General features: G+C 36.3%; 1 protein-coding gene across 11 annotated transcripts in view; it reads right to left on the bottom strand.

Moving 5' to 3' along the window:
- The window catches only part of USH2A (usherin), a 370614-nt gene that overhangs the window by 316311 nt on the left and 36838 nt on the right, over positions 1-17465 (bottom strand). For all 11 annotated transcript variants that reach the window (XR_005858133.2, XR_005858135.2, XR_005858134.2 and 8 more), the window contains exons 6-11: positions 17116-17410; positions 15869-16053; positions 12922-13143; positions 11580-11673; positions 2285-2480; positions 1377-1507 (exon numbers count right to left, since the gene is read on the bottom strand). Coding sequence is in view for 8 of the 11 variants with exons in the window: in XM_015283893.4 (XP_015139379.2) it covers positions 1377-1507; positions 2285-2480; positions 11580-11673; positions 12922-13143; positions 15869-16053; positions 17116-17410 (1123 nt within the window). In the remaining 3 variants the exon portion in view is untranslated. The remainder of the gene's footprint in view (positions 1-1376; positions 1508-2284; positions 2481-11579; positions 11674-12921; positions 13144-15868; positions 16054-17115; positions 17411-17465) is intronic.

The raw sequence follows: 17465 nt of genomic DNA, 5'->3' as shown, positions 1-17465 counted from the left end.
TACAGAGCAAGAATGATCACATCAGCAGTATTCTGGCAGAATTTTCTCATGTGTGAATAGTCAGGGAGAATGGGAGAAGGCAGCCAATTCTTCTTTTGATCTCATAAAAACTTAGGCACCTGAAATAATTCATTTGGACTTTCTGATGGCTTGAAATATTTTGTGCCAAAAGTTCATAATGAGGATGCAACCAACGTGAATTTTTTCTGCACTGATTAGATGCCAATAACCAGCACAGAAATGGGCAAATTTGAACACACTGTAACAATTTTCTCTTCTACCTACCAGTCTCAAGCAAGGATCTCTCTGCAAAAAGAGCTTAATGCACTGCTCATGGATGTGCTGTAACACCACCCTTCTGAAATCCTTCTAATTACTATCAACATTATAACTTTACAGTTTAAATTGTTACTATGTTAGTCAACGCTTTAACATACGAATGACTTTACACACTAATCTGTAAATTAACCCAGTATACAGGTGTAGGAGAACTGAGATCTTATGCAAGTGAGAAATGCTACGCACCATAGCATGTACTTCCTACCAACGGCAGACTGAAACAGGTCAACAGAACAGGGAGAGTTTTCAAGATCAGACCAAATTACTGAGATGGGAGTGTTACAGAAAGGCCTTTCACAAATCCTCTAAACTGTCTATATTAATAATACTAACTGCATTTGATGAGTAATCATTCTATCAGAAATAGCTTATTTTGTGATTCTATGGATCAGTTTTGAAACTCTGTACCTTGGAACTTAATGACGTAACTACCACTTTGCAGAAAAAAACCTTGATGAACTGCAGAAAATGGTAAATTATGCAGTAAAAGTGTATTTTGCCCCAATTTTGACATATTTCCTTGAAAATTGGTGTAGTGGTGTGACAATTTTCACGAGTAGGGTCCTTACTCCTTTTCATTCCATCTTCCACAGGTCAAATTTGAAAACACTTCTTTAAATGATGCCTTCCTGTTTCATGTAATTCATTCCAGCCTTTAGTCCCTAGCCTTATCAATCTACTCTTTAATGCCTTCTAATCATTCCTCTCTGCACCGCAGCTGATGCAGCAGCTATCTGATTCTTTATTGAGCAATACTCTCCCCCATTTTTTCCCACTGTATCTCCCAGTTCATTTTTTCAGTCAAGCTTTTTAATATCTGTTTCTAATCCAGATGAAGAACTCTTTGGTCATATGCCTCAAATTGCTTTCTGGGTCTTCTTGGCTTTCATCCTCTTGTTTGAGACAACTTTTATTTTGAAGAGGCTGAGCAATTTTTATAAACTAGTTACTATCTAAATACACTTTGTAAAATCTTTCTATTATCTACTTTGCTAATTTAAAATGCTTTGTCATTATTCCGTATTTAAGCAACTTACATTGTCACACAGGAGGCTTTTATTTTTCGTGCCTGTTGCGTAACAGTCACAGGGTTTGCAAACATCAATGGCTGAAAGATCTGCACCTGCTTGTCTGTAATGGAAATCCTTGCACAGCTCACAGTTCCTTCCTGCATGAAGGAAAGGTTATGCATTATGGCTTCCAATTCATTAAAATTAGCTGTATAATTCAAAATTAAAGACTCTATTCCTTTGAGAGAATTCTATAATTTTCAGGACGTCCATTTTAATGCACCTTTCATCTCTACCTGCCAATTTAGTGATCCAGAGCATATGAAACAATGAACCTGTTACAAACTATGTTTTACTCCATTAAACTTCCATCTGTTATATAATACCACACTTATATAAAAGCTGTGCCATGCAAATGCCTATACATTTTTTTTTGAAAAAATACTGATAAACCTGAAACTTTTTTTCCCCTTACTAGACAAAGCCAAAAATAAATAAATAAATAAAAGGCATTATTTAAAAATAAGAAGTATTCTAAAATATACTACTTAGATGTTACACAAAATAAGCGCAAAAAAATAAACAAGAAGCTGACATTACAGCAAAGTTGATATTTAATACGTTATCTGTTAAATTGGTTGATGAAATAGCCTTGATATTCTAGATTTAAATGCTCTAGAACATGTAATAGAAAAAGCTTTGAAACAAAACATTGTAATAATTGGAATATAATTTGCATAGGTTTTCTACGAGATTCGGTTAAATTTCAGAAGTAGTTTCCTGTAGCTCAAGTACTGACACAACTATAAATAGTGATTAACTTAAACAGAGATGTATTTATTTATTTTTATTGTACCCACCAATATCAGATGATATAAGACTTCACCAAAAAGCAACCACAGAACAAGAAGTCAATTCTCAATCTTGTGACTTACCAGTTGTGTTGTGTTGACAGTTATCGCAGACTCCACCGCTGCCTCTGTAGTATTCCTGAGGAAAAGGATCCATTTCTAAGTCATAGTGGCAGCTTACTGCATGGCTGTAACACTGACAAGGTTTGCAATTATAGGCATGAACTTGGTCACCTGGACGAAAAGGCTTGTCATTGTACAGCGGCAAACAACGATCACACTGAAATAAAATAAAAAGACTATTACTTTATACTTAGAAGAACTGTTGCATTCTGTATATTTATACTTTGCTTTATTTGCTTTTCCTCCATTTACACATTAAAAATATTTAAGACAAGAAGAGAGAACCATATAGGGAATTAAAATTCATCTCCTTATTCTTCTTAAATTACTTTAATAACAAATTAAAATCAGAAAGGAATACAGAAGGAAAAAAAATAAATCAATCACAAACTCAATACAGACTAACATCCTCAAATTCAGATTTGGTTAGTTCTCTAATGATACAAAATGCTGCCTTACTACGTTTGAGGTACAGAAGATTAAATTCACCAGATGCACCTATTTGAATGCATTATAAACAGTGTCTGCACCTTTATAATGTACAGTAAGAACTACCATTGATCTCATGAAACACTAGTCCTCATACCTCCAAATACGTGGTGGATCAAAGTGTACAGAGCACCTGATATGCCATCATGTAATGTGCATTTATCTCATGAGACTTCCAAGAAAGTTTTAACAAAAAACAACCACAAATCTTCCAATTCTCAAGTTATATGTTAAATATGACACCAGTGCTACACTGGGAAACCAAGTACACACCTTAAACATACCAAACCACCTTGTTTTCTTCAGTTCTTTCCATAGTCATTAGATAAAAAGCCCAGTGATATTCAGGCACTTTATCATCTTAATTCCAAGCAGTGGAAATACTTTTAAGAAGTCTGGGACGTGGAGCAGAATAAATCCCCACAATTCAGATGGAAACAGCTAAGACACCTATGACTCCACCTGGAGTATATGGAGTCAGATAGCATGCACCTGAGGGTGCTGAGGGAGCTGGTGGAGGTGACTGCCAAGAAGTTTTCCACCATATATCAATGATTCTTGTCAACCAGAGAGGTCCCAGATGACTGGAGACTTGCTAATGTGATGCCCATCCATAAGAAGGGTAGTAAGGAGGATCTGGGGAACTACAGGCCTGCCAGTCTGATCTCAGTGCCAGAGGAGGTTATGAAACAGATGATCCTAGACTGAACATGAGCCAGCAGTGTGCCCAGGTGGCCAAGAAGGCCAGTGGCATCCTGGCTTGTATCAGAAATAGTGTGGCCAGGAGGAGCTAGGAAGTAATTATCCCCCTGTACTCAGCCCTGGTGAAGCCACACCTTGAGTACTGTGTCCAGTTTTGGGCCCCTCACTGTAAGAAAGACATCAAGGCCCTGGAGCATGTCCAGAGGAGGGCAACAAAGCTGGTGAGGGGTCTGGAGCACAGGTCCTTATGAAGAGCGGCTGAAGGAGCTGGGATTGTTCAGTCTAGAGAAGAGGAGGCTCAGGGGAGACCTTATTGCTCTCTATAACTACCTCAAGGGAGGTTGTAGTGAGCTGGGGGTCAGCCTCTTCTCTCGGGTGACTAGTGATAGGACTAGAGGGAATGGCTTCAAGCTGCACCAGGGAAGATTCAGGCTCGACATTAGGAAATACGACTTCTCTGAAAGTGTGGTCCGGCACTAGAATGGGCTGCCCAGAGAGGTGGTGGGGTCACCGAGCCTGGTGGTGTTCAAAGAGCATTTGGATGTTGTGTTGAGGGACATGGTTTAGCAAGACCATTGGTGAAGGGCAAATGGTTGGACTGGATGATCCTGTGGGTCTTTTCCAACCTTAGCGATTCTATGATTCTATGATAAGATATATTTCTGCTCAGCTTCTCTTTCACCTTTCCTTATTATGATTAAGTTCAATGAAGCCACACCAAAGTCTACAAAATCAAAATGCATACAGACACAGTAACTCTAACAATCAGGCTGCTCAGCAAGTTAATTCACACTTAAATCCTCCAGAATTAAAATTCAAAGCTATTTTGAAATCAAGCATCAATTCCACATAACTCTCTTCTAGACTCCAACTCTATAGGACTTCAGTAAATAATAAATTAAAAAATTAGAAAGAGAGGAAGACGACGCGTTTTACATCTGGTAAGTTTTGCATGCATTCTGGTTCACCAAAGCTCTGACTTGTTCAGGATGTTCAATTGAAAATTTCATTTTCAGAGTGATGTAGCCACACTTAATAGGTATTCTAGGGTTAATTTATCTTTTAGGAAGCTGGTGCATGGGACTTTTTAAATAGTAACAGGAATAAGATGATGGCTAATCACTTCAGCATTCATAAAGAATATGGTAAAACTCCTATAAATTCAATAAATATACACAGCAGTATGATTTACAACAGCTACTCTCAGCAACACTGAAGCACCAGCCCAGTTGTCTCACAATTTTCTATCACATTAAATGAAATACATATCCTGTATAGTAGATAAGCCCCTGGAAAATATGTTCAGAGTGGAACAGCCCTTCCTAGCTTCTGAAATGCAGAAATGACAGCAATGACAGTCATAATGCTAGTTACTATCTGCCTATGACCTCATATCTCCTATTAAGTAAAACTTAAAAACCTCAGATGAAAATATATACGGAGTAACAACTACTTCACAGTTCCTTCAACATATCAGCACTGGTGCAACAAATCACAAGGTATCTGAGACAGGAACAAGTTCTTTCACTATCTCAGCGATGCTCATACACGATTTGTTTTAGAAGCCTGGGTCTTTGAACTGTGAAATTACAACAGTTTTCCAAGGATGGATTCATGGACAAACCCATAACTTGCACTGACACATCAAAAGTTATTCAAAGTTTTCAGGCATGTAAAACTATTGGACTACGTCTGCTTTCTGTTTCTAAAACACCAGTCAATCATCACCCTGTTTTATTTCTTTTTGTTTTAATATGACCAGTTGGCCTATCTCTATAAACAAATTATGGCATATAGCTTACCAAAAAGGATATTTCTTACTAGCTTGCTTCTGCAAGTGGTCACTGAGTGACCAGTTACTATGTATTTACAGCTGCTCAGGTACTGTGAATCATTAATTCCAAAACCTGATATGATTAAACATGCTAACTTTTAACTCAGATTTAGATTTCTTCTTACGCAACAACATATTGTAACAACATAAAAGGACTTAGTTATCCCATATTTGTTACACCAACATGTCATATCTAGTTTTCAGACAGTAGATGTTTAATATCATTAATTTATATTAAAAACTCTGAAGACTTGAAGCTTTTATTGTGTCCAATCACATCCTCACTTCCATTCATATCCCCTCAAACATTCATCAGAGTTGTTTTATTTCTTTTAAATTCTATTTTCTATTATTGTGATTTCTATAACTACTTCTATATAATTTGCCATTACCTTTCTGCATGAAGTTCTGCATCATCAGTTTAAAGGAGGGTGTCAGGTTGTAAAGAAAGGCTGCCATTTTTTGACTGTCTTGCTCTTTTCATGGGCTGTGTCAAACTTTTCATATGACAGCGCAAAGTTTTTGAGCATATATTCATGTCTATAAATTATGTATAAATGTTGCCAAGATCAAGACACTTTGTGCTTCAGTTTCCACTCCTATGAGGCCAGCTAATTCCCACAATAGTCACAAGGCATTTACAGAACAAACTAAATGAAGAAGCTGAACATTTCCTCTTTGCCCTTAAGAAGATTCTCCCCAGTTTGCTGACGTCAGTTTGCGCAACAGAGCGGCTGACCTCTCAAGAGGAACGCCAGTTAACATTAACGCTTGGTTTTCATTAATAACGTTAAAGTATGTTATGTAATATTAGTTTTCTTGGAAGATTCTGACATCTAACTTAGCAAAAACAAAAGCATGATACATGAATTTAAAAAATATACTCAAAGAAAAGTTTATCTCTCTAGATTAAATGCAAAATAGATGAGTTGCTCTCAAGACCTGAAAAACACATGCAACAAGGGATGGATGTAAGTATGTGGAAAGAGAACGCCTATGAGAAAGGAAAATAAAGTACCTGGGACTCGACTGCTATTTTGTGTAGCTGTTACAGCAGGAGAACAATCATAACAGAAGTCTTTATCTGGTTGAAGAATTAAAAGAATTGCTTTAGCTCTGCTTTCTTTTTTAAAAAAAAGAAATATTTGCCTGTTGCTTGTGAGTACTAAGGTAGAAGAATGTAATAACTTGCTCTGTCATCTCCATCAAATACTGAAGCAAATCAGTACACTAAGTTGAGTTACTTGTGATAGTCTAGGAGCTTCCCATCTGGCAAAATATACTCAATTGTATTCACTAGCGTATGTTTGCTTTGAAAATATTTTACTTAGATTTATACAGTACTTACAAATTTCTAAACTTCAACTTAACTGAAATACACTGTAGTCACTATAGAATCATGTAATCACTCAGGATGGAAAAAAGTCCAGTAAACAATCTATCACTACTAAGCCCCATCAATAAACTATGTCCCTTAATGCCATGTTCACGTGTCTCTTCGAATATCTCTAGAGATAGAAACTCAACCACTAGACCCTTCACCAGCTTCATCTCTCTTCTCTGCACACATTCCAGCAATACAGTATCTTTACTGTAGTAAGGGGCCCAAAAATGAACACTGAAATCAAGGTGTGGTCTCACCAGCGTGAAGCACTTCCCTCATCCTGCTAGTTGTACTATTTCTGATATAGACCAGCATGCCATTGGCCTTCTTGGCCACCTGGGCATGCTGCTGGTTCACATTCAGCTGGCTGCTGACCAGGACCCCCACATCATTTTCTGCCTAGCAATCATCAATTATCAGTGAGTATTTCTATAATTGTTAGCATTAATGCATCTCATATGGCTTGTAGCAATCATATAGCATTTTGTTGACAGACCTTTATTTCTCTGCTCTGTGATAAAAATCAGATGTCATTAGATCTAGTGGCTTTAAAACTAAACTGTGAATCAATAGTTTAGTTTTAATACAGTTATACTGTAAACTTATAAAAAATTAATGAATTGGATGTTTGTTGGCTTGCCACAATTTTCCACATTAATAAAAAATAAACTAATATAGGAGACATTCCTGTAGTAAAACAAGGACAATACCAACTTTAAAGTCATGTAACAGTTGTAAAGTTCTGCACTGGCTTCTGATATTTTTAATTAATAAAATCTTAAACATTTTAGCATCCCCACCAAATTTATTATTGATAATTATTTAATCTCAAATATATTGAGGTTAAATAAGAACAAGTTACTTCAAAGAAGTGAATCTCACTGAATACTGGACTTCTGTTATGAGTTCTATTTCTGTCACATTCTATTCCTTGCTATGCTTTATGCCTATTGGAAACAGACTTTCTCAAAATTAAGGTGTTAAAGAACAGCAATAGCAGCGGGTCAAGTGAAAAAATAATGGAGGCAAGCAGTCTGTGCTTGCTGGGAGAGATTAAGAAGTGTGAATCTGAGTGTATTTGATATTGTGCTTAAGATCATATGAAAGATCTTTTTAAATTTACTATGGGATTTCTAGTTGTTTTTTTTTTTTAAAGAAATCTATAAAATATTATCTACAGTCTAAAAGTGAATTAAACAGAAATGTAAAGTTTTTACGTGCTGAAAAAAAATTCAAACTGACAATGTCCTTTTAATTAGAACACACATTGTGAAATGTTACTTTGTAAGGATTAATTATAAATATTTAATGAGGTCTGGAAGTTCACCAAGTAGTCTTGCAAGACTTACAGTACCTTGTGAAAACAAACCAAATACATTTTAATGACGTATCTGCATTACCAGGTACTATCCGTCAACATGAAAGGGTTGTTTCAGTGAGTGTAGCTTTTTTGATTTTATGTATTTGCATTGTAACTACAATTTAAATGCTTGAATTACTCTGTTCTGAATGAATATGATTAAAGACTGTTTAATTATTTTCCTTTAATTTTATTTTACCCCTTCTTTGGGTAAGGCATGCTGGCTAGAGGGCCGTGCCCAACAGGTAGTAGTCAATATAACGGGTCGTCAGCTGGATTTAAGTCCAAGTGGTGTCCTCCAGGGGTCAGTACTGGTGACTATCTTGTTTAGTATTTTTATTGATGACCTAGATGAGGGGATTGAGTGCACTCTCAGTAAGTTTGCAGATGACACCATGTTGGAAGGTAGTGTCAATCTGCCTGAGAAGAGGGAGGCCCTTCAGAGGGATCTAGATAAGCTGGATCGCTGTGCTGAGGTGCATGGGATGAGATTCAACAAGGCCAAGTGCCGGGTCCTGCACTTCAGCTACAACAACCTAATTGCAGTGCTTGGGGCAGAGTGGCTGGATGACTGTGAAGAGGAAAGGAACCTGGGGGTGTTGGTTGGTGCTCAGCTGAACATGAGCCAACAGTGTTCCCAGGTGGCCAAGAGGGCCAATGACATCCTGGCCTGCGTTAGAAATAGCGTGGCCAGCAGGAGCAGGGAGGTAATCATCCCCCTGTACTCAGCACTGGTGAGGCTGTACCTTGAGTAATGTGTTCAGTTTTGGGCCCCTCACTGCAAGAAAGATATTGAGGCCCCGGAACGCGTCCTGAGAGGAACGTGTCCAGAGAGGAATGTATCCAATGAAACTGGTGTAGCATCTGCAGCACAAGTCTTATGAGGAGCAGCTGAAAGAGCTGGGATTGTTTAGTCTGGAAAATTTAGCCTGGAAAAGAGGAGGCTCAGAAGAAACCTCACTGCACTCTACAACTTCCTGAAGGGAAGCTGTGATAAGGAAAGCTTTGGACTCTTCTCCCAGGCAACGAAGAGGACCCAAGGAAACAGGCACAAGTTGTGCCAGAGGAGATTTAGATTAGACATAAGGACAAACTTTTTCTCTCAGAGAGTGGTCAGGCACTGGAACAACTCCACCACCTCTCAGGGCAGGCAACTGTCCCTGGCAGTGCTCCAGAGGCATCTGGATAAGGAGCTACAAGATACAGTTTAGTGGCTTGTGGTAGCAATGGTAATGTGAGGACAGTTGGACTAGATGATCTTGTAGGTCCTTTCCAACCTTGTGATTCTTTGATTCTGTAATAATGTCAGTTTCTACTAAAGATGAAATAAAGTAGAATTAGTAATAAAATAGAATTTGTATTTGTGAATATATCACTACTTTGAATTTTATCAGACTTTAGATGAATTCCACACAACTTAAGTTTTGATCTTTGTACGACAAACATGTAAAGGACAATCAAAATCCATTATAGTTTTGACTACCACTGATAATTGATAAAACTGTTTCATAGACATACCTGTGTTTCTCAGACCATTTTTTTTTTTTTTTAATTTTTGAATCCCAATTAAGCGTTTGTGCTTAATTGAAGGAATTTTCCAAATGCAAACTTTTCTTCATGTGTGGAGGGTTGGCGCAGGCAGGGAAGGGGGTATGGCAAACATTTGAGAAGAAATGGCACTGTGAGCAGTGTCCTTTAATTTTCAACCTGTGGTAGAAGTGAGTCATCAGAATTGATAAGTTTATTTTTTAGAGTACCTTGGACCAGAAATGTAAGATCCCTTAACAAGCTCTTAACATATGGTAGAGTATGTCCTTGTCACATTTACACTTAATACAGCTAAAATTACCATCTTGAATTTATCTGGCATATACATCTGGATAGCTGGATTGCTGTTGCACAGCAAAGCAATACCAGCTACTAAAAACCTGCATAACTCATTAAAAATGATCTTAGTTTAGTTATTTACATCACCATGTTATGGTATTTGACACACCATGGGGGATTTCTGTCTTTAAATAATAAACATGTGCTCTGAAGAAGAATATATGGGTATGAAATTTGGGACTACGGGGAAAAAAGAGAGGTTAAAAATGATTTGCAGATTTTGAGAGCCCAGACTAGGAAAGAAGAGGAAATGAAACCTCATGGAGTTTGTCTCTCATCTCACAAGAAAAAAAATGTTCAGTTTCTTCATTTAGCTTTTTCTCTGTAGATGCCTTATACTAAAGACACTCATTCTGGTTCTCTCTGACCAAGAACTGTAAAATTAGTTGGGAAATTAAAATTTTGCAACTTGACAAGTTTCAGCTACACACCGTACTTTACAAAATTCCTTATTACTGAGAAATGCTGTTATTAAGAGAAAAGCAAAGCAGGGGTAAGAATGTGTTGTCTAGATTGTATCTACTTGTTTTTGTTTGTTTACTAATATTTCCTTTAAATTCTAGTTCCAACCCAACACTTACCAGCTACTGACTGAAAAGATGCAGCATTAAAAATAAATATGAAATTTGTTCTTTCATTAGAACAATTGTGAAGCTACTATAGAGTATTTTAAGGATAGCCAAATGCTATATATGACTGTAAAATGCATGGACAATCAACACTTCCAGACTGTCCTTAAATACATAAGTTCAAAACTCAATTTTCAATGTTTTAAAACAAGACTGCCCAGATCCATGATTTGGGCCAAAATACTGAATAAGACTCCCAGTAAAACAACTTCCATCACTTAGCAACAACCAAAACCTGCGTGTGATTAACACTGCCTCAGCTGAAACGAGGACAAAGCCATTAAAACCAAAATGCTTAAACTCTTCCTAACTTAGACATATTCTCAAAAATAAATATTAAAATACTTTCCTTTTACAGTTCTTGGCTGAACTCAGAGACTGCTATCTACATATGTTCATACAGATCTACATAACTCTCATAAGGTAGGCCTCTGTTAGCATTTCACCTTGGATTAGGCATTTTTTTTAGCATAAACACCCACCACTTGGGTTGCATCATGGAGCTGCCCTACACCACTTGAACTGCTCACTTTCAAATGAAACCTGAACTCCATGCTTCTGGCTTCTGCACTCTTAACAACTGAACTGGTATGAACTAGGATCAGACTTAAGTCTTCATATAATTTTGTTCTACAGATCGTTTGCTAGTTGGTATAGTAGGTAGAGCCATAATCTTTACCTGATTATATCTTAAATTCAGATTTCAATCTAATGTTTAAAACTGACATATTCCTCTAACTAATCAAATTCTTAAACACAGCTCTTCTAACTTTCTGTGGTGAAATGCCTGTTGAAGTGGGCTTGTATGTTTTTTTGTGCATGTGTTTAATTTAATATAAAGCCTGCTATAGCAACTTTTCCTATGAAAATTAGGGGAACACTAACATGCATAAATATGTACACATTCCCAGGTCTAAAATACCAGATTTGGTAGAGTTCATAGGTGAAGTAGTCACAAAGAAAAGACTAACATTACTTCCTTCTGTATAGCTTTCCTTGATGCACAGACACCTGTACGGTTCCATCGCTGTGTCACAATTATCAGCATGGCCATGGCAATTACACCTGAAAGAACAAGAGGTAGCAAAGTAAAAGCTGAACATGTGAAACACCTCCGCAATGATATATAACATGATCATGAAGATAATTTTTGGTTTTATTAAAAACATCGTCTGGCTCTTTATTATAAACTCAAGAGATTGTTAAGTACAGTAACTTACAAAAGATGTCTTCATTGAACACATTTGTGAGCATCAAGAACTGCTTTCCAAGGAAATTAAAACCATCATGTATCACAGCTACTTTTACCTTACGTGATAGGTAATGAAAACTACATTTCAATATATAACATGCATTTATAAAAGGTTAATTTTTCATCAATGTTAACCCTTACAATATGGCTATACTTTAAAGAATCTTAACTGTATCAAGCACAATAATGTAGATTACTTGACCTCAGTTAAAATGCCCAATTTTTAAAACCTTTATAAAGTACTATTTCATAGAAAGTAACAATCACTGTCTGAATGGCAGATCTGGAGGTATGGCACTGCTTTAGAAATCACTCCTGAAATAATTTTACTATGACATAATCAAGAAGATTGTAGCTGTTTTAGTAAAAGAATTATCAAAACACATAAATCAATAATCAAAACATTAGCTGTGTAGAAAAGTTTAAGGTAAATGTGAACTTTGATGGGGTGCTTTCTCTCAAAAGAATTTCAGAAATAATACTTATTAACAAAAATCTGCACCATGTGTTTCATGGAAACATTTCATTGCCAAATTTGCATGTTATTTACAGGGCATAATTAGTCCTTTCACAAGACAGAACACTTACCATATACAATAAATTTGTCAGTCACAGATAATGTAACACTTACACTCACAGCTGCCCAGTTTAAATGGACAATTGTAGCTAAAACAAAGAATGAGCTGTGTATTACAACTGTTACAATTGTCATGTCTGGGTATCTATAATGAAACTCGGACAAAGCACAAGCCATGGTTTAAATCACAAGCCTTTGCCTAGAGGCACAGGTAATTCCAAGGAAAGGATTGCTTTTGATAGATTTTTATAATAAGTATTATTAATTTTAAAATAACATGTGAGCAGATGCTTTAAAAAAAAAAACAGCACACCAATCATCTCAAACTTGATATACACTTGATATACTCCTTCACACCAAATTGCCTTCTTATTCATAAATATAAAAGCAGAACAACCTCATGAAATTTTAGGCAAGTAATTACACACTTCACACAGCTTTAGCAGTTGGAGGCAGTGATAGGAAGAGTTTCAGTAGCACCTACCTTCCACTGACTGTAACTTCATTAACTCCATAGTATCTATGCCTAAAATTTACCCAAGACTCATTAGTATGATACTGGCCACGCATGTGAATCCTCACTTGTGTAGCTTTCACAAATTCTTGGAGAGATGGAGTATTGTAAAAATCATTGTAACCAGGTCGGTGATTTGGTTCCGGGGTAAGAACACTAAAAGTTAGATTACCGTAAGAATACGGAGTAAAGCTGTTTAAATAAAGGAAAGAAAGACAAATGAAAACCAAAACATCGCATATATTACAGATTCCATCCCTCAGTGTCTTTTTTTCCCCCCTCAGAGAAGGTCTCCATGTTATGGTACATAGATTTTTATGGATTCTGAGTAAAGTTCTTATGCCACAGAATTCCTAGTTTCTAAAATTCAAGGAAGAGAAAGAAAACCTACTTTAAATATCTGTTTTCCCCAGACTGCCATACTCTTCTCTGGACCCTAAGTTTCCTATTAAAATTAATCACCTAAAAGACAACTTCAGGATATAAATAAAGTGTAACACTAACACAATGACATCTGCACTCTTTTTTTTTTTTTTTTTTTTTTAAGTTTAATAGCATCTCTAAGAAATATGAACTGTACTTGAACTACATAAGGAATTCCTTCTGATAACTAATACAATTAAACAAGCCCACACGCTTGATTATTTATCTGCTGAACACATTAAGAAAAACTACAGTTAGTTATATTTTGAATTTTAGAGCCACTGGAATATATTATTTCATTACAATGAATGAACGGTTATAAATACAGTACATTATAACTTCCAGTGTGTGCAGTGAAAGAGCCTGGTGGAATGCAGTGTGATTCAGAGTAAAACTATATGATTAAGCCTAAGAAGAGGAAAGACATTCCTCAGAAGTCAAGCATATGTTGAGGAAATAAGAACATACAGATCTCATGCTTACACATTTGGTATGAATGATATCTCACGTTGGTGTATTTACTAGGCAGAGCTTATCAATGAGTAGAACTTGTACTCAAGTAAGAATGTCTGCTTATTTGCATGCCTACACATTAAAAAAAAAAACCAACATCCACACATCGTTTGGCACTGACATACAACATTCAAAACTAATTTTCTTCACCTCAGAATAACTCTGAGCCTTTTAAGGGTAAGAGTCATAGTTAGACCAGATTTGCTGAGCCTTACTCTGTCTCTATTAAGCTTCTTTGAATTTACTGTGTCCCTATCCAGTTCAGTGCTTAAAAATCTCAGTAGAATAACTTTGTGTGTTCCTTTGGGGGAATACTTCCTCTCAAACCCTCCATAGAAAATTAAATGCTACACTTTTCTTCCATGACACAGAGAGTTGTAATAGAAATGTTAAGGCTTGTACAAATAGTTGATGAATGACACAGTCTTGGTATGGAAGTACCAGAGGGAACAGCAGAACTGTAAGGCTGGCATCACCTACATAAACAAGTTAAAGATCTTAGAGTTTCTACATTCAGCTTCTCAGAAAAACAGTAAAACAAGATAAATTAAACCATGAATCAGCCTACACTCAGAATAAGCAAAGATACTAAAGCCTCTGATAATCAGATAAAGGACAACAACTGACACCTGACTTACAGAGGTGGTACAAGATGTAGGAGGAAAGAAACAACTTTCGTTTCCTCAAGGAAACTAAAAAGTCTATTAGGCACTAGCTCATGGTCACCAAACTGTGAAGTTTTGAGCTACAGTAGGGGTCTCAAAATCAAGGTCATTTGCCCTCTGTGCCATCCTAAGAAGTTCTGTCCACCAAGGTACAAACACACTCCTGCCTAAAACCTCCACAGGCAGCTTGGTCACGTGTCTTGGCACTTAAAAGCATGGGGTGGGGTGGAAAATAGACACAGAACATTATTCCAACATTGTGTACTCAAAGAAGAGCTAGAATCCTCACCATTTACAGAGTACATTCCTTAATTTTTAAACAAAGATTCCTGCATTCTCTACAGAATTCTGAACTCCTGGAGAACAAAGATGCAGACACTTGAATAGTCTTAGGAAGGCACCAGAAGTGAAACAGAAAAAGGGAAAAAAATGCCTACAGCACCTGATACTGTATTTTCTGACTGTTTTCCAGACAAGTAATACATAAGCCTATTACTGTCTGGCATCTGAAATTAGGCAAGAGATAGTGAATTCGAATACCTGTTGTGGCAAAGATTCATGCATGTGTATATATATGTGCACATGTGTATAAAACGATTTATTTTACTATTATAAATTATATGCTATATTTATGTGTAACAAGTTAAAATGTTTAAAGTTACACATGCTAACAGTCTAGTAAAAAGTTTTGCAACATGTTTCTGAAGTAATGATCTTTCTCAGCTCACCCCTGAGGTTTTTGTCTTGTTCTTGCTTAGAAAAATTAAAAAGCTTAAAGTTATAATTTTGAACCTATTTCTCATATGTTTTGCATGACTAGTAGTAAGGTCAAATGACTGCATTTTGTTCTTAAGTTTTTGTCCTCTTTTCTATGCTCCAGAACAAGTTGCAGCCACAGAGATCACGGAATCACGGAAAAACTGATCAGAAGGAATACATTCATACTCCCTGCATAGGTATAACCAATCCATTAGAACTGTGTCTCTCTCCACTCTTTTTCTTACTGTTCCCTAATGCTACTGACAATAACAGTCCCACACAACACAAACATACACAATTTCAGAAGCCTAGCTCAAAAATAAGACAATCAATTGTGTCACATTCCTCAATGTCTGAAATTTGATAAAAATGGTAGATGACCTTTTGGTGATCTTCAATTGAAAGGTCAGATTTTGGATCTTTTATATACCTAGCAGCCTATAATAAATGAGTATGCCAAATTAAAAGATTCTATCTCACTAGGACATGGAAATGAACAGTGTCAGGATGCTACCTGTTCAGAGCATCTGTAGTATGAAGATAAAATCCACTCATACCTAGGAAGCTGGAGACAGTTGACAGAGTCCGGTTTTTCTAGAGATCCATTGTTATCCATTCCAAAAATACTGCAATTTTTAGCAAAATACTGCCAGTCTTCCCAGTTAAGATCATCTCTTTTTTTCCTTTCAATTCTTATTGCTTCAGGGTGTGGGCTAAAGAACTGCAGTATAATATAGAATACCTACAAGAAGAGAGCAAATATATGAATTGATATTAATGACTGTTATAAAATAATTAGAATTTCAACACTGTTTTTAAATTTCAATGTGACAATACAGTCTACTTTAGCATCTACCAAATGCAGAACCAGTATTTCAGTCCACACATTGTCTTGAATTTGGAAACAGTTTTTGTTAAACAAGCTTTTTGTTCTCTCAGACATTACAGAGCAACTGAACTGTTGCATCAAAACTGTTTACTTGAAGAGCATTTGAAATTGAAATATGAAGCCATCCATAATTTGTTACTTTGGTATTAATTTTGACAATAATGAAGGGCATTTAAGGAATCTGCTGTCACCCTGGTATCCAGCCTGATACCTGTATTGTGCTGATGAGGATCTCCCTGAGCATGTAATGTTGAAATTTATACGTGCGCCAAAAGAGCTTTAAAGCTTCACATATATTTGAACTTTTAAGTAACAAAAATACTTATTTTCATATACAGACTAATTTAAACAACAGACTAATAAATAACAGACTAATTCTTATTTCTGTGGCCAAAACCTGTCACCATATCCTTTACCTTTTCCACATTAATAACAAAGAAAAAAAAAAAAACTTAGGCTACATAACAGATCTCTTATGACATGCCAGTGTGTTACAGGCTTTTAAAACTTCATTTGACTGCAGTCAGCTTTGTATCTAAAAGCACAAAAATTACATCTCACATTTCAAGAGAAAATTGAAGTAGAAATTTACAAAAAATCAAACTGAAATTTACAAAAAAAAAAAACAAAAAACAAGTTAGAAGACAGCAACCAATTTCCAAGTATTGATGACTTCAAGCAGGATATTCACACTTTAAGTGTGGTACATCACAGTTAAGGTACATCAAAACAAAAACTCCATTGCAAGAATTATAGGACATTGCTTCCTGCTGATAATGGAATTTTTCTTTCTGGCATCTTAAGGAAAATATCTTAAAGTATAAAGTTTGAGTTTCGCCAAAATTTTAAACAAAGTGAATATGAAATCTCTTCCTAGTTCAGATTAACAAATAGCAAATGTAATCTTCTCATTACCTGATACTGTCCATTTTGTAAATCTATTGTGATAGAAACACCATGATCCAGACCTGCAGCATTAGCAAACACAGATGAAATCCAGGTGGTCCCAATGTCATCATCATTGATGTAATACAGAGGATGGGCTTCTGCATCCAGTCTCAGCACTCTGTCATTAGTGGTATCATCTGCACCATTAGGGATGCAGTACCTCTGTATCAAAGGGTGTACTCGGGGATGACTTCCAGGACAGCGGCACTCTGACTGGGTATGCAGATGAGGAAATCTTCCAGAGAATACTTCCAAAATGTCTCTGTCACAGCACATAAAGTAATTACGTACATGACAAAAAATGACAAGTGTGACTT

Source organism: Gallus gallus, chromosome 3, assembly GCF_016699485.2.
Source record: "Gallus gallus isolate bGalGal1 chromosome 3, bGalGal1.mat.broiler.GRCg7b, whole genome shotgun sequence".
Taxonomy (NCBI): Eukaryota; Metazoa; Chordata; class Aves; order Galliformes; family Phasianidae; genus Gallus; species Gallus gallus.
The sequence above is the reverse complement of the archived record's forward strand: the minus strand, read 5'-3'. Positions and strand labels throughout refer to the sequence as shown.